At 44.1% G+C, this 25966-nt stretch overlaps 4 protein-coding genes across 5 annotated transcripts in view; 1 reads left to right on the top strand and 3 right to left on the bottom strand.

Moving 5' to 3' along the window:
* anxa5a (annexin A5a) overlaps positions 1-5060 on the top strand; it is a 7712-nt gene extending 2652 nt beyond the window's left edge. The window contains 10 exon segments of the mRNA XM_012830820.3: positions 46-136; positions 978-1057; positions 1724-1774; positions 2266-2359; positions 2489-2584; positions 3073-3131; positions 3617-3647; positions 3650-3676; positions 3679-3737; positions 4691-5060. Coding sequence (XP_012686274.2) covers positions 46-136; positions 978-1057; positions 1724-1774; positions 2266-2359; positions 2489-2584; positions 3073-3131; positions 3617-3647; positions 3650-3676; positions 3679-3737; positions 4691-4750 — 648 coding nt within the window. The 3' untranslated portion in view covers positions 4751-5060.
* A 5322-nt stretch (positions 5061-10382) lies between these two features.
* Positions 10383-12222, bottom strand: fgfbp1a (fibroblast growth factor binding protein 1a). Of its 2 annotated transcripts, none has more exons than XM_031587389.2 (2): positions 11426-12222; positions 10383-11294 (listed from the first exon to the last, which is right to left on the bottom strand). In XM_031587389.2, exon 2 carries the CDS (start codon positions 11267-11269, stop codon positions 10634-10636), a length of 636 nt encoding a protein of 211 aa, XP_031443249.1. In that variant the 5' UTR covers positions 11270-11294; positions 11426-12222; the 3' UTR covers positions 10383-10633. The 2 variants fall into 2 exon arrangements, with proteins under 2 accessions (XP_031443249.1, XP_012686611.2); XM_012831157.3 differs by having other exon boundaries at positions 10383-11287.
* A 750-nt stretch (positions 12223-12972) lies between these two features.
* fgfbp2a (fibroblast growth factor binding protein 2a) lies at positions 12973-15113 on the bottom strand. The gene is made up of 2 exons (XM_012830809.2): positions 14174-15113; positions 12973-13969 (listed from the first exon to the last, which is right to left on the bottom strand). The coding sequence occupies exon 1, from the start codon at positions 14933-14935 to the stop codon at positions 14183-14185; it is 753 nt and encodes a 250-aa protein (XP_012686263.1). The 5' UTR covers positions 14936-15113; the 3' UTR covers positions 12973-13969; positions 14174-14182.
* A 5561-nt stretch (positions 15114-20674) lies between these two features.
* prom1a (prominin 1a) overlaps positions 20675-25966 on the bottom strand; it is a 62213-nt gene continuing 56921 nt past the window's right edge. Inside the window, exons 24-29 of the mRNA XM_031557886.2 lie at positions 24935-25050; positions 24174-24197; positions 23540-23608; positions 22117-22291; positions 21515-21551; positions 20675-21347 (exon numbers count right to left, since the gene is read on the bottom strand). Coding sequence (XP_031413746.1) covers positions 22222-22291; positions 23540-23608; positions 24174-24197; positions 24935-25050 — 279 coding nt within the window. The 3' untranslated portion in view covers positions 20675-21347; positions 21515-21551; positions 22117-22221. The remainder of the gene's footprint in view (positions 21348-21514; positions 21552-22116; positions 22292-23539; positions 23609-24173; positions 24198-24934; positions 25051-25966) is intronic.

Raw genomic sequence — 25966 nt, 5'->3', positions numbered from 1 at the left:
TTACAAAACAAAACCACAAACTGCCTCCATCCTCTGGTTTTACAGGGTGCAGGGACGGAGGATAATGTCCTGATTGAGATCCTGGCGTCTAGGACTCCTGAAGAGATGAAGGACATCATCAAGGCTTACAAAAAAGGTAAGGAAGAAAGTACCAGAGGTCGTGATTCTCCCTGAACAGACACACCACCTTGACTTTCAGACAAGACCAAACCTTGTGTGCTTCTGTGTTAAAGGTTTAGAAGAGTCTTCACCTCTACTGGGTCTTGTGTAAAACTAGTCGGCCAAAACAATTAAGGTTTCTCACCTTAAGTGCTGGGCTGAGAAACCCAAGAAAACTGACCCTTTACTTTTCAAATATGCATGCTTTGGCCTCAGAGCTTCCCCTCAGGGCCAGCGCCGCAAGCCACCTGGGCAGCCACCTTGTTTCGCAGTCTGGTGGACTACTGGGTTTAACTTTATGTCATTTAACAGTCTCGTGGAGCCAGTCATATATTACCTATGCCTCTGAACATAACTGTGTAAGAATTTGAGGAAATATGGATTGGAAACATTTGGTTGATAAAATCAAAATAATGTCAAAATAATCTAAATATTCTTCTGTTCCAATTAGGTAGTGTAAAGCCGGGGTGCTGATTCATAAATGACAGTACAGTTTTAATTGTCATAAGCTTACGCATATAGTCAGTGGTGTCAGTGGTAGATTTCACTGCCATTGACGGACACAATTTAGAGTTCCTCTGGTCACAACATGATAGTCACGTCTAACCCTGAGCAAGACTAAACCTTAGAGATCACCTGACACTGTCACCAGAGAGGGTGGAAAAGCCCTAATTTTATGCAAGCTAATTGGATCCTGCCAGGCGAGCTTTCATAAAACACAACGCCTCCAATTCAGGTGTATTGAAACCATTAACGCCTCTTGTCAGAGGCAAGTGTGAGAGGTTTTACCTGGCCATTGTCTCATGTTTCACGCACAGACCATGGTGGCAAGCTGGAGAAGGACATCATGGGAGACACGTCAGGCCACTACCAGAAGATGCTCGTGACTCTCCTGCAGGTAAGAGGAGAAGGGTCTGGGATAACAGAGAGGGCCAGCCAAGGAGGGAGGCAGACAGATGAAAGAAAAGAGAAGAAAATAGAAAGAGGAGGGACAAAAGAGGGGCAGACAGAGAGGTGCACAGAAAGAAAGAGAGAGAGGAAAAAATCAGGGCTAAAGTGTCAGCCAGGAGATTAAGGGCAATGGAGTGGGAGAGAAGGAGAAAGAGGAGGAGGTGAGGAGGAGGAGGAGAGGAGGAGCGAAAGAGCAGGTGAGCATACGAGGAGTAAAAGAGAGCAAGCGACAGGACGGACAAGAGAGATAAGAGAGACAAAAGAGACGGCCTGTCCCGTGCTGGTAATGAGAGTGGCGCGGTGATGTCACTCGTAAGTAATTAAAGGTGCCGCTGCGGGATTAAATGCTCCTCAGGTGGATGGCGGCTGTAACTTCATATCCGCAGGGGTGACCAAGGGGCTCATGGCTCGAAACTCATCAAGCCCTTCTCAGAAAACAGCGTGTCGGAGGAGCTCTGTGCCATCACTCATCTTTGCTGATGGTCTGACCTTTCTTTGGCTTTCTCCCTCTCAATCTCTCTCCCTCCCCTCCCCCTCTCTCTCTCCCTCCCTCCCTCTCTCTTTCTCTCTCTCACTCCTTCTGTCTCTGGTTCTCACTCTTCTCCCCACTCAGGCGAACAGAGAGGAAGGGGTGGACGAGGCGAAAGTCGAGAAGGATGCGAAGGTGGGTCGGAGACTCACACCTCGGTGGGGGCATGAAATAGTAATGAACACTGGTGGAATTAACAGGCATTCTCATTGGCCAATGAAGTGTGACATGGGCCCCACAATGCATTGCATTCAATTTCTTTCTAATAGAACCCATGGTCCCCTGATATAACTCAAGCTCTAAAGTTTAATGTCTACACAGCTTGGCATGATCCAGGGCCCTAGTCCAGGGTTGGGGCCCCTGAATCTTTCAAGGCTTTTCCTCTTTGTAACGGCCCTAGTTAGACTTCCTGAGAGACACAGGCACTTAACAATTTATTAAACTTCCATAAAGGTGTGAGGAGATTTACAGTACACAAAATTTGTATCATGGATGAGAAAGGCACGCTATCTTCTGCATTGTTAATCTGCAGGGTGGTCTTGGCAAGTCTAACTTCCACTAGTAGGGGGAGTGCTGTGATTGTGGGAGAGGGCTGACTGATGATGTGTGGTAATTGTGCTTCACAGGAGCTGTATTCTGCGGGAGAGGAGAAGTTTGGCACAGACGAGGGCAAGTTTGTCAACATCCTCAGCACCCGGAGTGTTGAGCACCTGCGAGAAGGTATGCATGTGTGTGTGTTTGTGTGTGAGTGCGTATGTGTATGTGTATGTGTTTGGTTTAAGTGCAAATATGGCCTGTTGTCCAAAATGACACCTAAAAAAACGTGATCGTGTTTATGTGCATGTCTAGTGTTTGACGCCTACAAAAAGATTGCTGGGTGTGAGATTGAGGAGAGCATCAAGGACGAGTTCACAGGAAATGTGGAGAAGGTGTTGCTGGCCGTGGGTGAGAGAGCACTTAGGGCCATACACCTTATACATACACACACGCGCACACACACACACACACACACACACACACACACACACACACACACACACACACACGAACATACACACACACACACACACACACACACACACACACACACACACACACACACTTAGGGCTGTACACCTTATCTGAACACATGAAACTGTAAACCCTAATGTGACCCGTCTTAAATGACACCATTAGAGAAGAAGAGACTAACGTATGGCTCCTATCCACTTAGTCATAGTCAATTGCAAAAGGTACACCTTGTACACACACACACACACACGCACACACACACACACACACACACACGTGTACACAAAGATAGCCATCTATGTACAATCTGTAAAGTGAAACCCTTGGAAATAATGGAATAGGCATTTAAATGTCATTTATGGTAAGACACATGAACAGACATGTTCTTTTTCTGACTAACATTTTCTTGTCCCTCTTTTTAGTGAAATGTATCAGAAGTGTTCCTGCCTACTTTGCCGAATGTGTCCATGACAGCATGAGTGTAAGGGATCTCTGGACTAGAGATATACAGTATATTGTGTTATGATAAATAACATAATATAAGTGAATATTGTGATCGCCGTGTGTAATGTTAGCTGTCCTGCTAGATTTAGCCAGCAGAGGAGCTCGCCACCTCCCTTCAGAGTGCTGTGCAAATGCCAAACAATGGAAAGGCAGAGCAGAACTCTCTCTTTAGCAGTTTCCTGTTGAGATAGATTGACCAGGGTATGATGGTTTCAAGCTGATTACGAACCTGAAAGCGAAAGTGAGTCGAAAAAAGTTTTCTTTGTCTTAGACAATGTCTTTCTTTGTCTTAGACAATGTCTTTCACGACTGCTTACCATGGCTATGTCCAGAATGTTTTGCTTTGTCTCTTGTATGGAGCACTTAAGTGGCTAGCTTGACTCCTCCATGGCAGCTTTGAAACTAGCTCCAGTTTCAAGCAGGTCTTGTTTTAACTTTGGTCTTGTTCTACTACTCTGTCAGCGTGCGGGTACAGACGACAAGACTCTGATCCGGATATGGTGTCCAGGAGTGAGGGTGACATGCTGACATCAGAACCCACCACATGCGCCTGTACCGCCAGACCCTCTACAATACCATAAAGGTGACCACACACAGACCCTCTACAATACCATAAAGGTACCGCCAGACCTCTACAATACCATAAAGGTGACCACACACAGACCCTCTACAATACCATAAAGTACCGCCAGACCCTCTACAATACCATAAAGGTGACCACACACAGGACCCTCTACAATACCATAAAGGTGACCACACACAGAAGAGTCATTAAAACAAAAAACACCTCTTCTGCCCTGAGGAGATGTCCAAACAGGAAAAACAAAAACAAAATAAAACACACACACCTACAAATAACACGCCCAAACAACAGCCCTGGGGGAATTTCATCATTCTTGCAGGCATTGGTGCCTCTTTCTTCCTCTCCCTGTGGGTTACTGGTCAGTCTTGATAGCAGGAACAGTCTCTCCACTCAACCAGACTCACAACACATAAATATAAAAATGCTTATCTCTTTATCTCTCTCTCTAAATTCTACATCTCTCACTGGCCCTCACTTAAAACTGACCAGTCCCTCATTACAAAGGGACAAGTGTCACTTCCATTATGTAGCTGTGTGTGTGTGTGTGTGTGTGTGTGTGTGTGTGTGTGTGTATGTGTGTGTGTGTGTGTGTGTGTGTGTGTGTGTGTGTGTGTGTGTGTGTGTTGTGTGTGTGTGTGTGTGTGTGTGTGTGTGTGTGTGTGTGTGTGTGTGTACATTGATTGACACAACTCTGGACTCAGATGTATTTTTCACAGTGCTTTGAAATATTCATTCATTCATTCATTCATTTATTAATTCATGGCCTGATGCTGCTGAAGAAACATGCTTCCTCTGACTGTCTGTGTCTGTATGTGTGTGTGTGTGTGTGTGTGTGTGTGTGTGTGTGTGTGTGTGTGTGTGTGTGTGTGTGTGTGTGTGTGTGTGTGTGTGTGTGTGTGTGTCTGTGTCTGTGTCTGTGTCTGTGTTTGTTTGTTTGTGGGTTTTGTTGCCAGGAGGATACAGCAGGGGACTACCAGAAGGCTTTGCTCTACCTGTGTGGAGGAAATGACTAATGATTCCTGTGGGGAAATCTGGCCTTACTGTCATCTGTCAGTCTGAAGAAATCCAGTTTGAGTTCAATTTCTGTCTGCTATTCTAGCTCTCCAAACGTATTCTTCTTTGATTACTTTTAGATGACATTGAAATATTTTATTGGATATTTGAATTGAAAAGTAATTGCTCATTGAAGGCATTCACAGTGTGACCATACATATCATGGCAGGAGTGTAGAATGATTCAATCAATATATAACAACAAGTACTTAACCACGGCAGTTACAAAGAAGTTATAATATATTGTAAAGCAGTCATGGGTAAACAAAAGCCTTTGATGGCTGTATGTAAATTGTATCATAAGTGTATCATATTCTAAACATCAATATTGAATGACTTCATATTTGTTATGACATCAAGTATGAAAAAAAAACGTTCTTCAATTCCAGGACACCTATATTAATATAATAATAAATGTGGAAACAGGCCTGTTTATGAATAAATACTTTGTCATTGCACTGACCACCATGCAACAAGTAATAGTAAGGTTACAACAAGTTCATCGTCAACCACTAGATTGGCGTAGTGGTGTAACAATTGTGATACAAGGGAAAAACAATCTTCCAGGGCAGTGCTCCCTCCAGTGGCAAGCAGATCTGTGGTGAAAAGACATAATGGTAGAGCCCAAAAATAACCACTACAGGACGTAGCCTGCATTTGCTAGGGACTTTGTTTTGATTGTGTTTGTTTCAGAATAGTATCTGTCAGTTTTAAGTATATAGATATCAGTTAAAGACAGGAACAGGAGGCCCAGATCTGGTGGGCCTGACTCCTACATGACACTGGTTGCTTTGTTTGGACAGAGCCTAACCACCCTGGGATCCCTAGGGGACCGTCCTGCTGCAGCACTCACTCACTTTGTCTTCTATCTAATCAGCATCACTCGCTGCCTAAACAAGAGAAATGAGCCACTCGTCCTCGCGTGTTCTTACACGCTCGTACAGCCGCTCGCTTTCTGCGACTGCAGTTTTGTAACCAGGCCGCTGAGTGACCAATACTGCATTGGCACTACAAACAATCACGGGAAAATATTTAGGTAGAGATTGTCTCCGTAAGGGGTCTTATCTATTAAACAAGTCTGGTGTGGATAACATTATGCAAGAAAATAGAGTGCCGGTATGTCTCTTAGCTGGTGGGTTATGTAATGGGAATGCTTTTTAAAAGTGAATATAAGAAAGAGCCCTATAGGTAAAGGCTATAGCGATAGTTTATCATGTTTTATTAGCAAGACAGAGAGCTGCTTTGAGGAAGAAAATGTACCATCTTATTCATGCACATACATGCACATGTGCACACACATCCACCACACTGCATAAGGCATGCGTGATCATCGCACACACACACACACACCCTTTGGAAATAATGGAATATGAATTACATATAATTTATGGTAAGACACATGGTAGGCTTTTTTTCTGACTAACACTGCTTTCAGATTTCATTACCCAGCTTTAGCTTTAGCTCATTACCTGCTATCACACAAAAAAGCTGTTTAGACTGGATAGGCTGTTTAGCCTTTTTGACTGGAAGTGACAACACCCGCAACACACTGGGCCTCTTCTGATTGGACATTGTTGGCTAATTCTCATTAATTAGTGTTTCTGAACCTCTGATAAACTGCAGGGCACCAATACTTTACTCTCAATGAACAAACAATGAACTAGTTGTGGAGGAATTTACACTGTGGGTGTGTGTGTGTGTGTTTGTAAACCTCTTTACTAAACCCCTTGGCTGGCATAGTTTTATCCAAATCCCAACACGCGTTGGGCGAATGCACTGCTGGTTTGTCAGTCTTTTAAGGGTCAAGCCCTCAGCCAATGGTGTTGCTCAGAAGGGAAGGGTGTGGAGTCAGGCCACCTCCGTCCACATGGTTCTAATTCAACAGGCCACTCACACACACACACACACACACAGGCCACGCACACTGAGATGCAAATGGAAACGAAAGTTGAAGGGATCTGGTATAGACCTATGAGATGACAAAGGACAATCGTCTTTTGTGGTGTGTGTGTGTGTGATTGGGTGGATGTGTAGGTGTGCCCTTACCTGTGGGTGTGTGTGTGTGACAGAGAGAGAGATAGACCTATGAGATGACGAAGGACAAGCGTCTTTTGTGGTGTGTGTGTGTGTGTGTGTGTGATTGGGTGGATGTGTAGGTGTGCCCTTACCTGTGGGTGTGTGTGTGTGTGACAGAGAGAGAGATAGACCTATGAGACGACGAAGGACAAGCGTCTTTTGTGGTGTGTGTGTGTGTGTGTGTGTGTGATTGGGTGGATGTGTAGGTGTGCCCTTACCTGTGGGTGTGTGTGTGTGTGTGTGACAGAGAGAGAGAGACATGACAAATCAGAGCATGACAAAGTCTGATGCACAGGCAGAGAGTAATAAAATGTGAAGTTCAGGCTATAAACGTAAACAGTGCACCTGCTTCATCACTATGAAGTTTACAAGAACGTTAGTGTAGCAGTGGCAGGTAAACTTTGAGCTTCTCATCTGTGGACTGAGGATTTGTGTGGCAATAAAACGCAGTTGTTCCTCTCCCTATGGTCAATATGGCTGAATCGTATAATAAAGTCTGCGTGCAAGAACCTCGCTAATATACATCGTACCATTCACAATGTGTGTGTGTATGTGTGAACCAAGTCCATCACTACCATGTTACCAGAGTCACTAAAGCATCTGTGATTGATAGACCTGTTAGAGTCTCAGAATGACTCCCTCTTGAAAATCCCTTGACTCTGTCCACACTGCCAAAAGATCCACTTTCGAGGAACATTCTAGTTCTCTTTCTAGACCAGGTTCCCCTCACTACACAGCACAGAAAGACATCCACTAGCATGCTTTTCAGAGCATGTCTCATCACATCCAAGCCCCTGTCATGTGATGTAATCCTCCCAACCCTTTAGCAGCGCAGGGGAGTTGTACCCAGCTTGACTTTAAATGGTTAACTCTGTTCTGATCTCTGTAGGCCTTCTGAGGCACCGGCAGCTGTCCAATGCGCCCCCCAGGCGGGCAACAGGCTTGTGGCTGGCCCTGACTGGAGTGATGTATGGACCCCATTAAGAGCATGTCCCCAGGTTGCACGGCAGCAGCACGGAACCACCGAGGGGCTGAGGGTGTTGGATCAAAGACAGGCTTGTTTCCATGGCGATGCTATCTTTTCCCCGCTCTAACACCAGCATACCAAACATGGTGTTTCTGGGTAAATATTTTCCTCTTCTGTGAGTTCAGGGCTGAGGAACATGAACCATAGAGGGTATGGTGTGTTACATGAGAGTAGGGTTGCACCCAGAATGATGTAATTTTGTTCTTCAAATTCCCACCAATGGTCTAGCGCCTTTTTCTGTGGCACGTGTGAAGACATATGTACAGAAATCCCATTACACCAGTCAGCGCTATTCTCAGAGAATACGTGCAATGACATGTGAGACATCCCTGTTCTGTAATTCTATTTGCAGAAAGACTAAATGTACTGCCGTTCAGCGCAGTAAGTACTCATCTGTGGTCATAGCGACATAAGCGGTCTGCTGTCTCAGACTCTCGTTCCTGCTGTTCTATCTGGTGGACCGCTGCAGTCCAAGGGTGCAGCTTGCAAACATGTTGATAACAGTGTGTGACTCCAGGCCTGAAGGGGACACAGGCACGTGTACCGTACATGCCAATCAAGCCATGTTGTCTACCTCAGGGTCTCCAGCCCTCATACAATTCCTATGTAACCGCAGGTCTCCATACGGCTCACAAAGTATGTGCAGACTCAAAATAGACAGAGGCAGCTGACATAGCCTTTATGGTTTCAAATACATGAGCATCCTATATGTGGATATGAATAATATCATTCTTTTTAAGAGAAGCTTCAACTGTACTGCTGGTTTACCACAGTGAGAACGACATAAATGAACTGGTGAGCTTCCTGGAACGTTGGCTTTAACTTTAAATACTATTTGTCTGGTTTTCGTGTTCTTTGGTTTTCTTTGTCCACTGAAAGACAGGAAAATGGCTGAACCTCAGTAGGTGCTCAGTCCCAGCATTGGTACAATGAATGCTGTGATTGAATGCTGGAATTCAGCTGAATGTGTTCCTTGGATCAATAATCTAAGCTCTTTGTACTTTCTGCAGTACATCTGCAGATATACGGTGCACCTTTAACACGCTCTTAACCTTAGCACTCTTCATTTGAAGAAGAGTTTGTCCAAAGGGCTGCCTCAGACAGACCACTGCGCCTGCCAATGGATTCGCCAAAGACCACGCAGAAGAAAAGTCAATTAGCTGAGACTGGTGAGCAACGGGCCTGTAAAACAGTCTGGATTTTAGCTTTTGTGTCTAGCCTCTTGGAGAGCACCTCTTGTGTATGTTATACTCAACTGCAAGAGGCTTCCATACAGCTTGGTCTCAAAACTGTAGGTAATAAGGCAGCATCACTGAGTTGGTGATAATAGGAAATGTCACCGTACCATCTTCAGCGATGGATAGTTCTCTGATGTCTTTCAATTTTGCTCTTTAGTTTTGGCTGTGAGGTAAATGGGTTCAGCTGGGTAAGGAGGTGAGTTCTCATAGAATGTGTGTGTGAGTAAGTGTGATTGTGTGTGTGTGTGTGTGTGTGTGTGTGTGTGTGTGTGTGTGTGTGTGTGTGTGTGTGTGAGAGAGAGAGAGAGTGTGTGTACTTCTGTGTGTGTGTGTGTGTGTGTGAGTATGTCTTGCTTGAAAAAAAGTGTCAAGACCCATACACCCTCAGGGGAAGGATGACCCTTGTGTGGTACACGTTACACTCCTTCAAGGTGATCTGTCAAGGATTCCGAAGAATTCCTTCAATACCTTCAGTGTCCTTTGCACTCCACAATTCTCCTCATTTCACATTTGCACTTCAAAAGAACACCATGAACTTTTCCTATAAGCAAGAATGACAGGGTGAATCAGCACGCTGCTGCATGGCTTTGGTCAAGGGCTCTGTGGACTGAGGGGTCAACCCAACAGAGTCAGCAAAACTCCTTTCAGAGGTTCATGCTGGGCCTGAAACAAGAGGGATCCTTGTGCTGGTTCACCACAGGAACTTTCTAACCCCTAGACCAGAACTCTGACATAGGTCTTGCAGATATCCATCAGCAGCCCGTTTGGTTTATCTGGGTGAGTGTGAAGCTGGATGCTGTTGGACTGGGGGGAAAGGGGGAGATGTCATGAAAACACATGAAAAACCAGTGCTTGAATTCCAACACAGACACCAGAAGTGGAGTACGGATGGCAGACCTGCTATGTTCTGACAAGACACACACACACACACACACACACACACACACACACACACATACATGTGCAGACAATTCTGCAGACGCCCAGACACACCCACATGCCCATTCAATATATCTTTGTCATATTATTATGCTACCCTCACATCAGCTCCGACTTCCCCAAACACACATATGCATACACAGTCTTACTGTAACATTATGGCATTTGTTTTTATTGTTATAGTTTTTTTATTCTCTTGTTGTATATGCTGTGAATTAATGGGTTTTTAAAATGTCCAGTCGGTAGGCTTCTAGCTGAATGGCCTAAGGTTGCTCTGAAATCTTACTGAAATACACAGTTCCATACAAGGAAAGAGGTTGTGTCATTCATATATGGCAAAACTTTATTTTACAACATTTTCAAAATACAAGCCCAAGACAAACAAGAATAAAGTATGTGACAAAATAAAGCTACATTTATTTTCATATGTACACTACATGTTCAGACGCTATCAGGTTTTTTTTCTTCTGAATCTTAAAATGCTATCTTGTAATCCCTTAAAGTGCGGGAACCTGTTGCTGTGTTAGAGACAGTTCAGCAGTAGATTGTCTCAAATTAAACAGTTTAACAATCCTCGCTTTGAATCATAGTGAAAAGGAAGGCACATAGAGAAGTCCATGAATGACTGCAATACTCTTCGGCAAATGTTTTTTTATCAATTTGGTCTTGACACAGTTCATTATCCTTTGATGAAGCGCTTTTCGGTTTAGCCGTCTCTTTGGGCGTTTGGCTGAGTTTAAAATGTGCGTCCTCCGGAGCTTTTCTGCACATACCCGCTTTGATAAGTGACGTTCCGTCATAGCACAACTTCCTCTGTTTCTTAAGTGAACGAGCAATTTGCTTCCAGTAAAGTTTGGCATTGGATGCGTACTGTGGACAAGTGGTTGGTTTGGCGACATACGCACAGTCGAAACTTTTCGCTCCTTTCTTGCAGGTGACACCAAGCACGAACTCTTCGTCACCGGTCGCCACCCAGGTGCACTGAGCTTTATCTTTGGCAGAGAACCTGCCCTTGAATATTCCTTTCCCACCGGCAGATTTGGGACCGTTATCGTTTCTGTCAGATGGCGGAACCGATAACCTTTGCTGCGATTCTCTTTTGCCTCCTCTCCCCTTTTCTCTTTGGCATTCTGCCTCAAGTATCTGGTCGGAGATGCACGCAAGGACCAGCAACACTGCGGCAGTGCTTAAGTGCATCATTTGGTCATCGGGTGCGATCTAAACCCTATCAAAATGTAAACAGAAAGTTATTAGCCTTGATTGATTGTAAAGATTGTACAGAACCAATGAGCAGTACTGGTGTGCTACATGAAACAACATACGTTGAAACAACAAAGGTTGACAAAAAAGACTTACCTGAAAATGACTGGATAGCAACACAATCAAGATGCGTATTCTGTTGGGACACCTGTGCGGTCGAATGGGCCTTTTATAGTTAAGCTTGCTTGCTCGCGCGCGCGCGCGCGCACACACACGCAGATTGTTCAGTCGAATTTTACGACATAATTAGGACCCAGTTTCCTTGACAGAACGCAGCACATTTTTACACCCCCCTACCTTTCCACACACACATGCTGCTAATCCTTCAATGGAATGTTAATTATGATAAGTATGGTAACTTGATATAACAGGTCCCTTTTTCCTTTCTGTTGTGGAGAAATTCTGAACGGCTGGTTTTTCACTACTTGCTGGAATAGTATAAGAACAGTTAACCTCTCACAGTTAACTGAACAGTTAACTGAACTTATTTTAGTCCAAAGTTATAAACTGACTGTGGTAATGTTTCCTTTGTTAAAATCTAGATGCTGACAATTGAATTTCGATTGATTGTACCGTTTAAAACAAAATTACTATTTTCTGAAAGCAAAGGGTCAGTAGGCTGTGCTGCATTTCAGAACTCCACCTTGTACTCGACAGGTCCCTCATTATCTTGACAGAACACGAAACCACAGACCCACTGAAACAACGTTCACTTTGCCAGTCTGTTTATGGGATGTTAAATATGGGTCCTTATTGCAACCATGCAGCGAGTCCCATCTTAACGAGAAGACGAAGAGTAGACTATGCTTTATGATGCAGAAATTACTTTTAAAATCCTTTGTCTAAATCTTTACACAAGAGGAAATCATATTCTAAAATTGCTATACGGGCGTTGTGCCGAGAGTGATGGAGAGTGCGAAGTAAGCGCTCTTTTTTTTTTTTAGCATAGACCAGTGTTTCTCAAACTTTTTCAGACCAAGGACCACTTAGCCAATAAAAAAAAACTCGCGGACCATCTAACTGAATAGTATATCCCCGGAACAACAGGCCTTCTACCCAGACAATTGTTAGCGGCACATGATTTTCGAGGGTGGGCACTCCTTTTTTACATACCGGTAGGCTAGTTATAGATGATTATGACTGACTTGGTTATGTTACAAACTATAGTTCGCTCACAGCCTCATACTCCCATCACACACTCAGACACGCCAATGTATCACACAACACAACCAATGCGCTTACCGACCACGCGAATGCAGTAATTCCCTACCAACAGTAGGCTAGCCGACTGGCATTAATAAAGCCATCCTAGTAGTCAACTTTTCATAATTAAGAGTTGTCATTATCCAACGTCACACAACACATAATATAGTTATCATCTTGCTGTCTCCGCAGTGGGAGAAAAAAAACGCTGTTTTAATGCAGCTCCGCGGCGGGATGATGCCCACTGCGGCTGAACCATCTCGCCGTTGCACCGTCTCCTTGTCTGTCAGAGGCTTTCTCATTTAATTTTCTCTTAAACCACCAATCCATGCCCTTGCTAATAGGTTAGGCAACTCTTTAATATATTAGGCTACTACTGACTGTGTTCTCTTCGTTCTGAGTTGTATGTTAGAAATGTCGCAATAATGTACTTTTTGCCGTCGCGGACCATTACGGGGCACTGGCGGACCACCAGTGGTCCGCGGACCACACTTTGAGAACGACTGGCATAGACGGATGGAACGGGTCGCATGGCTGTACAGTGCCCTCTACTGCTTGAGGATAGGCTACTCAATCATTATGGACATTCTGCTCCTTACCTTTCTTGTAATGCTACAATATACCTCTGAGGCGTTATAAATAAAGTCGTTATTGCCTGTGCAGAAATATTTAAATTTTCATTGTTCGGCAACCCTCCCTTCTGTTGTGCTAACCATAGCAAACAAGCAGTAATCGTGTTTAGAAAAGACAACGCATACAAAAACATAAGAACACATTGATTTATTTCATAAACAAGTAACAAGTATACATCGATACGATCGATTTTACTCCTCAGTGGTAACACTTGCCAAATATACCCCTTTAAACTTGTCAATCATATCACATTTTTGTCCGTGCTTTACGCAGTTTTGTACATTCCCGGAGCAAACTGATGTTGCATATGCCCTACGGTTAGTGTATAGTTTCCCTTTCCAATCTTCGCTATGCTGCAAGGAGTATGACCGCTTTTTTTTTGCCCAACTTTCACTAAACATTTGAACACCTCTCCACCACATGCGCAGCATAGCCATTCTGTACAATGGAAAATAAGAGGATACATAAAATAACTATCAGCCCACTCCTGCCGAGTAGCATTTGGTTTACAGAGAATGCTTGCAGTTGCCACAGTGACCCAAATTGGAGTACTCAAAGGGTTTCACTTTTCCAAAATGAAAATATACTGTATTACCATGGTATCCCCAATACCACAGATCTGCACATAAATCGTGGCAGGTAAAAAAGTGACGGAAATGATAGAAATGTCACCAGTGGCTTTGTGATGGAGTGGATGCTGGCTAATCCCTGCCAGTCATAATTAGACCCCTCCTCCTGACGGAGAGAGCACGCCAGGTGTCCGTTACTCGGCCTTCTCCAGTCCTCTTCATATGTACCTGAAACCTGTGACACAGAGTGGCATACAGTAAGACAGGTCCACTAAAACTATATCCAGTTGTAGTAAGTTATAGTTATGATATATGAGTTATAGTAAGGTGCTCCAAAATGCATCATGCTCTCAAATACGTTTTTCTATCTGGTTGACAGTGCCAGTGTTTACTCTCACTATTTATCATTCCTTATCACTATATTATCCATTCTGCTTACCCTTAATTCTTAGTTGCGAAATAATCCGATGACGTAGGTACAGACGCCCTGTAGGGACCTCCAGCAGTGATCTTTAGCTATCTTCTTGGCTTCCATCTTTGACGCTGACTGTGTCGGGGAGGGAGTCGATGGTTTGGAAGTCGACGGCTTTCGCTGGTTGTTGTTGTTGTTCCTCGACTCTGTTCTGGGAGGCGATGGCCTCCCTTGGTCTGATTTGGCTTGGTCGGGCTTGGTGGGTTTGGCTGACTGCGGCCTGGTGGGTCTGTACTGCTGGGGTCTGTACGGCCTGGTGGCCTCTGGGCGAGTCTGGGTGGGCCGGTAGGGCCTCTGCGGCTGCGAGGAGGTGGTGGCGGCGTCAGCGTCCGGGGATGCTCCGACGAACACCATCCGTGCCTCGTCGGACGCCTTTTTACACATCTGGGGCTTGTAGGTGACTGGGCCCTGGCAGGCGTGCTGCAGCTTGCGCAGGTCCCACATGATCTGCGTGAAGTAGTGGCGCGGGTTGTTGTTGTAGGAGCGACATATCTGCGGCTTGCCACGGTAGTCGCACCAGTATGAGCGGTCGCGGCCCTGGCACGATACCCTCAGGTTTGTCATGTCGCCCTGGCCCGTCACATGCATGGCACACCTGTCCTTGTCCTTGGTGACAAAGGTCACCGGGTCATCCCAGACGCTGCGCCGAGGGGCCCCATCCTGCCCCTCCACGGCCCACAGACAGCAGGCAACGAGGAAGAGGAGAAGTGCGGCGGTGCGGGTCCGCATGCTGACTGGAGTTCTGCTGTGGAAGTCTTCACTGAACCAGAGAGAGAGGGTGAGAGAGAGAAGGAGGGAGGCTTCAGACTGTACTGAGCTCCAGGCTCTCTGCACCGGTATTTATGTGCTCCACACACAAAGGGGACATTTAGGTTAAAAAAAGAGTAAGAAAGAGAGAGAGAGTGAGGGAGGGGAAGGAGGGGGAGGGATATTGCCGGGGGGTGTGTGGGTGTGTATGGGGGGGGGGGGGGGGCAGAGGTAGTGCGGTTCTCTTCCAGGGAACATAAGAGAAGAACCCCTCCCTTTCTGAGTGCCTCCATACCTCCTAACCCCCCTCTCCTCCTTTCCTTCCCACCCCCACAGTGGCAGTCTGGGGACTATCAATGAGATGTGAGAACACATATGAAACCAATTGGAGAGGCTGAGGAGGGGGTGGTGCCAAAGGGCATCCATACCCTTCCCTTACCCACGCCCTCTCTATTTTAAGACAGTCTTATATAATTTCCCTCAAACGCGGAAATCTTTTAAAAACGTTTTTTTTATATAGGGATCAATATGAATCGCACTGGAGTGCATGTGGTCGCGACTGAAGGAAAACACTTCCCAAAAGGCAGCGAAGTCACTGTGGAGACCAAGGTTTTGCTTTTACAAACAGTTTTGTTGTTCATCTGCACGTCTCGTGATTTCCTCCTCAGCGTAAAAAAAATGCGCCTGCATTGTGGTACACCAGTGGCCTGCGGCGCACCAGAGAATGCCCAGTAATAGAGACGCGAGAGAAGTGGCTGTAGGATGGCATTTATTTTCAGTCATCGTGCAGAGAAAAAAATGTAAACGTTTAAAGAAGTGGGTAAAATATGGGCTGGTTACAGGATATATCACTTTGGCCCTCAGCATGTGTGTGGTGTGGCGGCCAGACACAAACAAAATAAATATCATTGCATGTTTTTGTAAGGCAGGAATGGATCTTTGGAGTGGAAAGTCACAGATGGCCTTCTTCCTCTGGTAAACTACTCATTTGTTGGGGGCTAGGTGTTGGTTTATGGTGCCCCCAACAAACATTCCAGAGATGCACTTTCCCAATTGTTGATCTTCCCACTCCCTGCTGAGACTCTTATCTCAAACCTATGTCTCTGGTTCTCTCTCCGTGCTTTTCCATGCCGGGGTGAAACTAGGGGCAGAGAAATAAATGTAAGAATGCTAAAGTATAAATTTGCATTGGAAGATGATTTCTTTATCATGTTTGAACTTATTTGAATGGTCTCAGTCTGAGTGGTAAAGTGGTCTCAGTCCAACAGCTGCATAGATTAGTCTTAACATGGATTTCAGAGACATGAGAATTCTGGTCTCTGTGAGTTGTAAAGTTATCTCTCTTTGGAGGGGGCACACCCCATCTTTGGGTGAGAACCCCCTCCATTTGTCTGTGAATGTGTGATTCTCATCACTGGAAACCACTATCCATGTGGGTAATTAATAAACCAGACGCAGGACGAAATGGGTCTTTAAGGGGAAGACAGTCAAAGAACTTGTAGCTTTCTGTAAACCGGACTCCCGCACTATGTGCGTAGCCATCTTCTAAAGCAGCCAGGTATGCTCATATTCTCTGTGTGTTTGGATGGACAGTCCAGTCCAGTATGTTTCCTTTAGACTTGTAACTTTAGATTATTCGTCTTATACCGTCAATACCGTATCTAAGACACACAGCAACACACACGTGCATTTTAGGGTGGCGACACAGGACACACACACACATGCCGAAGAGGTTGCAGTGAATTTGTCCTCTGATTTTCCCATCCTGGACTGTCCTTCCTCCAGGGCAGCCAGGAGTAGTGGGCAGCCTTTATGGCGCCCGGGGACCAAGTCAAGTGATCCGTCTGTCTTGGTCAGGGACGGACAGGAAAGTGTTCTGTTCTTCTGCATGTTTTTCTGTTGGGGTTCTTAGTGGAGGAAACCCCTTGTGAACACGGGGAGAACATGCAAACTCAACACAGAAAGGCCCGGGAGATAGCCCACCTTAGCACTGAAGGTCTGGGGAGAAACAGCGCCCCATGCGGGAATCGAACCCAGGACCGTCTTGCTGTGAGGCGGCAGTACAAGCACCTGAGCCACCGTGCCACAATTACAATAATATGTAACTGTATTAGTAACTTGTACCTGACGAAACAAATTGTTAAACTCTGACCTCTGAAACTCTGTGGCCTCTGGTAGAAATTCTTAACTAGAGAAGTATTCTTAGGTACTGGTGTTTCCACGATGGCTGGCTAGGAGGAGTTTCATACCCAAAGCGGCATAAAGTGTAAGACTTTGAGGTTAATGACTAACTCAATTGGACTAGACATGCTACAGCAGAACTGTTAATACTATTATACAGCGGTTGATTGCTGACCAGCCTCTGCACTGGATCAAATAAATTAGTTGGAGATCAGCCTACAAAAACAGGTAGCAATCTACATTAAAAGCTAGGAGCTAAGGCTGATTTCCTAATTGAGTGGAGTCAGACAATGAAAATGGAGTCAGATTAATTATGGTCGTACCAAGAAAGGTGCTTTAATAAATGTTATGTTTTCAGCAAAGCGAAGAGAGAGATGCATCCGCTAAAACCTTCAAGATGCCTATTCCCTCATTGGTTTAGGAAAGTTACGTCTTACATTTTAAGTTGTGCATAAGGAACATACCCACAGAATGCCCCAATGATGATGGTGGTGGTGTGTGTGTGTGTGTGAGATGAGGGTTAATTGGCATGTACCACTTGTGTCTATTTTTCCGAGCAATCAACCCCCGCCAGGAAGCGAGATCTCATTTCACCGATGTGAGACCTCTTATGTAAACATCCGCATGGACTCCGCTTCACGGGTGGAATCAAAGCCGGGCACTCTGTGGACTAGTGCCAGCGTTCAATGTTCCTCCCTCATCTCTCTCTCACCTCCCTCATCTCTCTCTCACTTCCCTCATCTCCCTCTGTGCATCTAAATGCCTCACAACACAGGAAAGAGCAACACCAAAACAGTGGGCTAGGGTAGCTTGCTCTAGTTATTGTATTATATGGGATTCTGTAAAGTTTCAGTCAAAAGTTCACACAAAAAATTGATGAATTTTATATTTTTATTTACAGTTATTATGAAGTCGTTTGCGGATTGTTTCGATACGTTGGAAAAGGTTTATGGAGAATTGATTAATGTCAATGTCTCCAGCTGCCAGTTCAAATTAATTTGACAAAGGTCTCCTGATCAGAAATGTGTTGAAGCACAGACGTGTATATGGATGTAGAGAAATAGCTTGATAGTTCTGAATTAATAATTAGTGTGAAAGCATCAGTTCAGAAACCAGTTAACTCTGGGATAAATCTGGCATGAATCCACACCAGGCCAGAGCTAGGTATGTTCCTGGGTCAGCCTGGGAAGGAGCAGGCAGCAGAATAAAGCATGCAGGATTTTCCCTCTCCCATGCACAGCATCTCAAGGCATGATAATGTGTTTTGTGTTACTGTACAATATATACATATACAGTATGTCTGACAGATGTGTCAGATATGCTCATTTAATTATTAATTGACTAACATATTGCCTCTGCTTTTATGCTTAAAGATACTGGAAACGATATTAACATTTCTTGCGGATTTTCGGAATTACATTCTATTCCCACCATTTAATGTAGGATGTATGTCTTTTGGATTGTTTTCCTGATTGGTGCACATGTTTTCGGAAGTTTCCTGATTGGTGCATATCATTTGGGTTGGTTTCCTGATTGGTGAATGTGTTTTTGGAAGTTTCCTGATTGATACACGCCTTTTGGACTGGTTTCCTGATTTGCTTGTAACCTTTGGCCATTTCAGCTGCTCACCAAAGAGCCCAGATTGGTCTCAAACGTGTGAACGTATAAATGTATGCCCCACTTTTTGTGTCCATAGTATCCATAGGTATGTACTTAATGTGCTCATAGGTACAATTTACTTCTTATATTATCACATGTTGTTATGAAGGTTAATTCTATTAACATAACATCATATTAACATATGTCTTTTCATAGAAGTGCATAGTGTAATTTATCACTAACTTAAGTACAATGCAATAAAGACATCATGAAGTGGGACGCTTTTGTATCCCGTGTGATTTGGACCCAGAAAACAAACGTTAAGTCCATGAAATTTGTCATTTTATTCACATTTTATACATTACAGTCAGGCGACACGCAAAAGCAAACACCAACTGTGCCTCCACTGAACAACACTAACCAAAGCTGAATGTCACAACAGAGAGTCCCCTGCCCACGGTGGGGAAGTTAGTGCTCTTGAATAAGCGCTCAAAGGTAAAGCGTGAGGAGTTTTCATTTGTCCCTCTCGACTTTTCTCTCTCGTTCTCTCTTCCTCAGGATGAATGGATTGTAGGCTATAAACAGCAGTGTTGCTAGGTAACATTGTCATGATCCTGAGACATGCATTGGCACTGAGAGCAGACTTCTGTGTTCATCAAACCTGGCCCTCAAATAGAAATTAAAGTATTTTTAAGGAAGAGAACTGGAGTGAGTGCATCTGAGTTTCACTGCATGGGTGAGAACAAATCTCAATTTTATTTTGCCTTTGGGGGCTTGAACCACCCTTGGTTATGGCCTGCGAGTCATCACCTAGAACCACTTCCACATTGTCATGTTCTCATGGGTCTTGCTTCGTTTAAGAAGTACACAAAATAACAAAAAGACTGATGTCTGCACTCATGCCATTACTGAGTCAGGCTCATGATAAGTATCAAGCAAGCTTTATGGCGGTTGATTGGCTGCAGTAATAGAGGTGGCGGTCACAAGCAAACCTGACCTGTTGCATTATGAAGCTTCAAGGTACCTAATAATGTAATGTATATATATATACACATTACATGAAATACATTATATAAAATGCGTGAAATAAGATCTGTTTTTTTTTCTTCTTTTCTTTAGAATATAATATTTCAGGACCAGTGTGTTGACAAGGTATGATCAGAAGATGTATATTTACAAATTTTCATAGATACATACACCCCTTTTGATTACTTTATGTATCAATGACTATGGAAGAGAATGCATTTTATTTTTCTTTAAGAAATGTGGAAAAAAAAGCATATGTTAGGTCTAGCGCTAGCACCTGAGACCTACTGTAGAGGTTTTGGCTTCAAATAGCGGTTCTGCTCTTTAGCTTGAAAACTACAATAGCTCACATTATGTTAATTCATAATGTCCAATATTAGTAAAGTCAATGGGAATAGTTTAAAAAATGATTAATGCTGCTCGTAATACTCAAAACAACCTGGAGATGTTATAGCTACAGAATCAATAAAGAATATATTTTCTAGGACATTTCAAGATGAAAAAGAAAATCAGATCATCCTGCAAACACGACTCAGGGAAGGCAAGAACCCATTCACCCTCAGAATGGCTCAACAACAACTCATGTTAGCAGTAGCTTTGTTAACTTTAAGAAATATCAAAAACAATACAATGCAGTGTGTCATGTGTGTCTTTCCTGACCACTAATGGATGAATCCAAGATGGCTGTCTCTACACGGAAGCTGCATTGTTTGCGATGAGAATGATTTCGTTGAATTTCGTAGGAACCATCTCCAGGTAACATGTTTCATTATTAAGTCCTGCTGAAATATTGATCGATCCTACTCGGCAAGCGGTTGCCATGGCTGAATACAGACACACACACACACACACACACACACACACACACACACACACACACACACACACACACACACACACACACACACACACACACACACACGCACACACACAGACGCACACACACACACACTCATGCACACACACACACACACACAGAGACACACAAAATCTCAGTAAACGATCAAGAGAATGTAAGTATAAAGAGCAAGCAGTGTGCTTCAGACATGGCTTTAAAACAAAATGGAACAAAAACAAAAAAGTCAGTGGAAGCAACTCAAAACTCCCTAATGAGCCCTACATTTTAAGCCACAGAATCTGAGATACTGGTCACTGGTGCCCGATCCTTTCTAGGCGCGGCATGGCCTCTCTCTGTGCAGCCCTGGACTATTGTAAACATAGAAACATGCAGTAGAAAGGTCGTTCAGAAGGTCCCACAGGCCTCTTTCTGGAAAAAAGTCAGCGTTCACCAGTTACCTACTAGTCAACGTGAGAGGGTCACTGTCAGCAGGCGTGGCGAAGACCCTCTGGCACGTCTGTGTGGCAGAGACGGGGCATCCTAATGGCGAAGCGACGAAGACGAAAACGAAAATGAATGACAGGTGTGTGTCCATAAGGAGAAAGGAAAGAAGGAGAGGGGGATGAGTCTGACTAGAGTCTGAGACTCTGGCTCCTCCATGAGCTTCTTCTAAGGTGGGAATCCCCATGGAGATGATGGAGACTCAGAGGCTTTGTCTATTCTTATAAGTGGCCATGAGAAGTGGGTAAGCTGGAGGAGAGAAAGTGATCACTGAATCAGCATCTTATATACTGTCTGCGTAAAATAATATATATAATAATCACGTATGTAGTATTTGCATGTTTACCGATCAGTATGACACAATAAGTACTGTACATTCAATGCAATCTGACCAGAAGATGCAAAAGTATACTTACTGCGAATCCAAAGACTCAATGCCAGTTTATGATTGCACTGTAAACATAAAACAGAGAGGGGCAAGCATTACTTGAGCTACTGAGCATTAAAAAGCACACACACACACACACGGACGCACACACACACACACACACACACACACACACACACACACACACACACACACACACACACACACGTAAAGCCTAAAATACAAAGAGATGAAGCGTGACATGAAGAAAGAGACAAAACAACAACAGACGGAAGGCAAGAGTGGTGAGCTACAGGCTGTGAGGACCAGCTCCTCTGAGAACAAAATGGATGTTCCTCTCCAGCACTGATGTTTAGAGATACTCTCCTCTTAACATCAGCGAACAGTAAGCATGGTCTTCACAGGGATGTCAATAAGCAGACAACTTACAAAAGTTAACATGTTCAAAAGAACAGAGCTGAAAAAAAAGGAAGAAACACACACAAAAGCTTCTCCACAGGGAAGATGAGCTATGAGTTTATCTGTTAGTGGTTATGAAAATAGCGACGAGGAGCAGGTAGGTGGACGGACAGAAAGAAGAAGTAAAAAAAGAATGGACATGAACAAGTGTGAGATGAGACTCAAGAGTACCTTTCCAGAGCTGGGTGACAACATGAAAAAAAAAAAAAAAAAAAAAAAAAAAAGTAGAGTAAAAAAAAAAAAAAAAAAAACAGGACAAGATCCAGCCCGTCTCTTTCACCAGTCAGCGTGTCGGGGGGGTGCCGAGGCTCGTGGGAATCTAGTCATTGTGTCGTAGGCAGGGATGCTGGGTGGGGGGGGGGGGGGGCGCAGAGAGAGAGAGCATCAGACTCCAGAAAAGGTTATACAAGAGAACCCCCCCACCCCCACAGCAGCCCCTTTTCCATAATGTTCTTTCAGGTTGACAGAGGACCAGGGTGACCACTTTCCCATGCCACATAAGAGCTGCCCTCCAGCACGTGTCCCGTACCAGCAGGCTCTCAACACTGGATGCCTATATGGAGCCTGGGCCGTGTAGGACGGATACCGAAGTACCCCAGTAATGAACTGATATGGAAGCAATAATTTGAAGGTCTAGACTGTGGAAATGTGCTACATGTCTGACATTCCACTGGATTCAGTCATGTTTGTCTCTGCAGAGGGTGTGTAATATAAATAGCACGTGGGGCTGTTATCTGCGTCTGGGGCTTAAAGCCACCATGGTTTTGCACTCGATAAATTCTGCAGGCATAACTGCTCATGTGTGTCACGCGTGTCACTGTGGTCCCTTGTGGCTGCCAAGCTCCTCCTCCTCCTCCCACGGGGGTCTCCAGCCTGTCTCATGCAGGGCCCATTCAAAAGGCATGCAGTTAGAGTCCGTACTGTATGAGTTAACGTTACTGTAAGAGACACAGGGCAGCTGTTTCGGCTGTATCCCAAATCAAATGCTATCAGCTTTATCCCAAATCACATGCTATCAGACATGCCGCTCACCAAAACAAAAATAAAAAACACACACACATACATAAAAAAACAATGCAACAATCGAAAAGCAGAGCCCAGACAATTCAGGTGTACTGATTATCCATGATTCAAAGCAAGCATGCGCAGATGTGCAATTCTCCCACTTTCCTCCTAGCATGCAGGCACTGCGCAGGCAGCATGCAGTTAGTCAGTCGCACCGCACCCGTCCAGCTGCAGCACTCGGGCCCAGCCTCAGAGTCGAGGTTAGGAAGAGTTAGCTCGTCTGGGTGCACTAGCCAGCGAGGCGATCAGTGCGTTAGCGTTAGCTTTAGCTGCACCCAGGGCAGTACTTGAAGACACAGGTGATACCCATATGTGTGGAGGAGGGGCCAATTCCTCTCCCAGCATGCACTATGCTTCTCCCACTACATGATTTACCCATGATTCCCACCCACACCCTACAGAAATACTGTGACTTCCCTTATTTCTGCCCTGCCAGCCAAACAAAGAAGGAAAGAAACAAAACAATCCAAAACAAAACATGCATGCAAGTTATTAGCATGCAATCCAAAGGGATGCAAGAGTGTTTTACCTTCTCATTACAGGGTTTGCGATACCTCGTATGTGCTCACTATGATAACCATTATAACCCATTTCCATACTGAAACAAAATGTTATTTTTGTAAAAAATATAAAACAAACAAAAAATAAAAGACAACAAGCAAATAAAATAAACGGCGGAGGAACAAAAAAAGGGACTTCACAAATATGGCATGCTATCCACCGATTGGTGGGAAAGGATGTTGAGTAACTATAATGGCTAAGCCTTGATACAGAAGTGCTAACATATAGCACAAGTATATAATGTGTACAAAATAGCCATAGTACAAATGTGATATCTTACAGTGTAACTATACAGAGTAACTGTGATCGATATGTGTGTCTTTAAGGTGTTGATAGTAAACAGCCCTTTGTGTTTGATAAGGGTTTTTTCATTTTTTTTTCTTCAAAAAGACTGCACAGGAAAAAGAAGCCAGAGAAATGCCTCCACCAGAAACGCATTCCAAGGCTATGAGCTCGAACCAACCCAGCACCACATGAATTCAGCAGTGGCGTTTATGAACAAACCTCCAGTGAGGATACAATTAGATACTTAGAAAACAGACAGGAGGAGTTAGGACGGGGAGGGGGGAAAGGGTTTGGGGGGTGGGGATTATAAAGCTTACGTTTTCATGGGTATTGTCTCAAAGCTAAAAAGATACAAAACAGGCAAAGAAGTTAACGGTCTGCTGCAAGTCCATGAAAATTGCACCATAAGATTTGTCCACACAGACACCAGTTGGGCAGCGGTCGACAGACACGGCTTCCCTAGAGCAAGACACTTGGTGACTTGTCTGTCTCAGTATGTTACTATATATGTGTATGAGAGATGGTGATTTCATATCATTGTAAAAGGACAAGTTAAGATATAATACTTAAGTTTATATATATTTACATATTGAATTTGTATTTCTATGTATTTTTTTTTTTGTAAAGTGCAAAGTGCCAGACAGAGAGAGATGAAGGGGAAGAGTGGTTGATATGGAAACGGCAGAATGGTTATCACAGAGTAAAATGCCAAGTCCCAGAAACAGAGGAACTGCAGCGAGGGGAAAAAAGAGGAGAAGAGAAGAGAGAAATGAAGACCTGAGGAATGAAGAGCTATAGAGAAAGAGAGGAGGAGATGGAAAGAGAAAGCGAGGAAAGAGGTAGAGATATAAAGCCCTACAAATGGGATGGAGACAGTCAGTCTGCTAAAATGAACAATAACACATTTGTTTGTTTCGATAAGTATTTCACAAGAGATGGCAAAATGTTCGTTACGGCAAAGCATTGTCATAAACACTTTATATGCTTTTTCTCTGAATGCTTGGAATATTTGAGATATTTTCTAAGCTCAGACTTCTCAAGTTCCCGTGAAACCAAAATGAGCGCGACCGTCACTTACTCATCGTAGACGTCTTCCGTTTCCATCCTGCGGTAGAACTTGGACAGCCTCACAGCCAGTACCACACTGGGCAGCAGGAAGAGGGTGGCACCTCCCAGCCCGAACCAGAAGGTGTTCTAAAACACAATACAACAACAACAACAACAACCATGTCAGTGCCAACAACAACACTTTAGTTTAGGGTAGATAGCAATGTCATATTTGTATTGTTGTGTGACATAAGATGTACGTAAGATGTGATATTTCAGGGACTCAGTGCTAAATATTTATTTAAGACATGACATTTTCCACCAACCCATTCACTCAACTGTCCGAAGCAGTTGCTGCTCAAACTGGACGACTTGAGGCCTGGTGCTAATACTGGCCAGTACCACTAGGGGGACCTCCAGAGACTGTTCCGTGACCGGTCAATGTGTTCCGTGACCGGTCAGTGCCTCTGGCACCTTGCACTAACTGCTGTGGGCCCTGGCACACAGAACAACTAATTTGGTCTGTTGGAACATCAGAACACTAAATGGTCTGTTGGAACATTTTCAGAACACTAAAAGACTTTAGAACGCCAATGTAATGTCAATGCAACATATAATAAAGAAACATCGCTAGATAGGGGGAAATAAATGTGGAAATAAAGTATTGACCGTAATTCATTTAAAAAAGTTAAATTGATGTCATCTTTGGTTGAAGTCTATTTTATGAGTTACCTTTATGTAGTAGGCTAGACTAAATCAGCTAGCCTATCACATAACCTACTTAGCATAAAGCATGTTTGGCTATCCGGTAGTTACTGGCAAGTATACGTTAGCCTGTCAGCTAGCTCAAATGCTGAAGTGCTTAAATGAAGCTATGAATGGATCTGTTTGACCTGACTAAGTTAATGCACCATAGAAACAACAATCACTGTTGGTGTAGACACGAATGGTTGCCTGGCACTTTTCATCAAACAACTCAGTTGGTCTGTTGAAACATTTTCAAAACACTAAATGCAATAATGCAACATATATTTAAAAGCACAGACCCTACATTCATTGCACT

This window comes from Clupea harengus, chromosome 20 (assembly GCF_900700415.2).
Source record: "Clupea harengus chromosome 20, Ch_v2.0.2, whole genome shotgun sequence".
Lineage (NCBI taxonomy): Eukaryota > Metazoa > Chordata > Actinopteri > Clupeiformes > Clupeidae > Clupea > Clupea harengus.
Note: the sequence above shows the minus strand (reverse complement) of the source record. Positions and strands in the feature narration are given on the sequence as shown.

What these genes read in the sequence shown, in the direction of transcription:
- fgfbp1a (XM_031587389.2), bottom strand. Translation starts at nt 11,269, where the DNA reads ATGATGCACTTAAGCACTGCCGCAGTGTTGCTGGTCCTTGCGTGCATC.
- fgfbp2a (XM_012830809.2), bottom strand. Translation starts at nt 14,935, where the DNA reads ATGCGGACCCGCACCGCCGCACTTCTCCTCTTCCTCGTTGCCTGCTGT.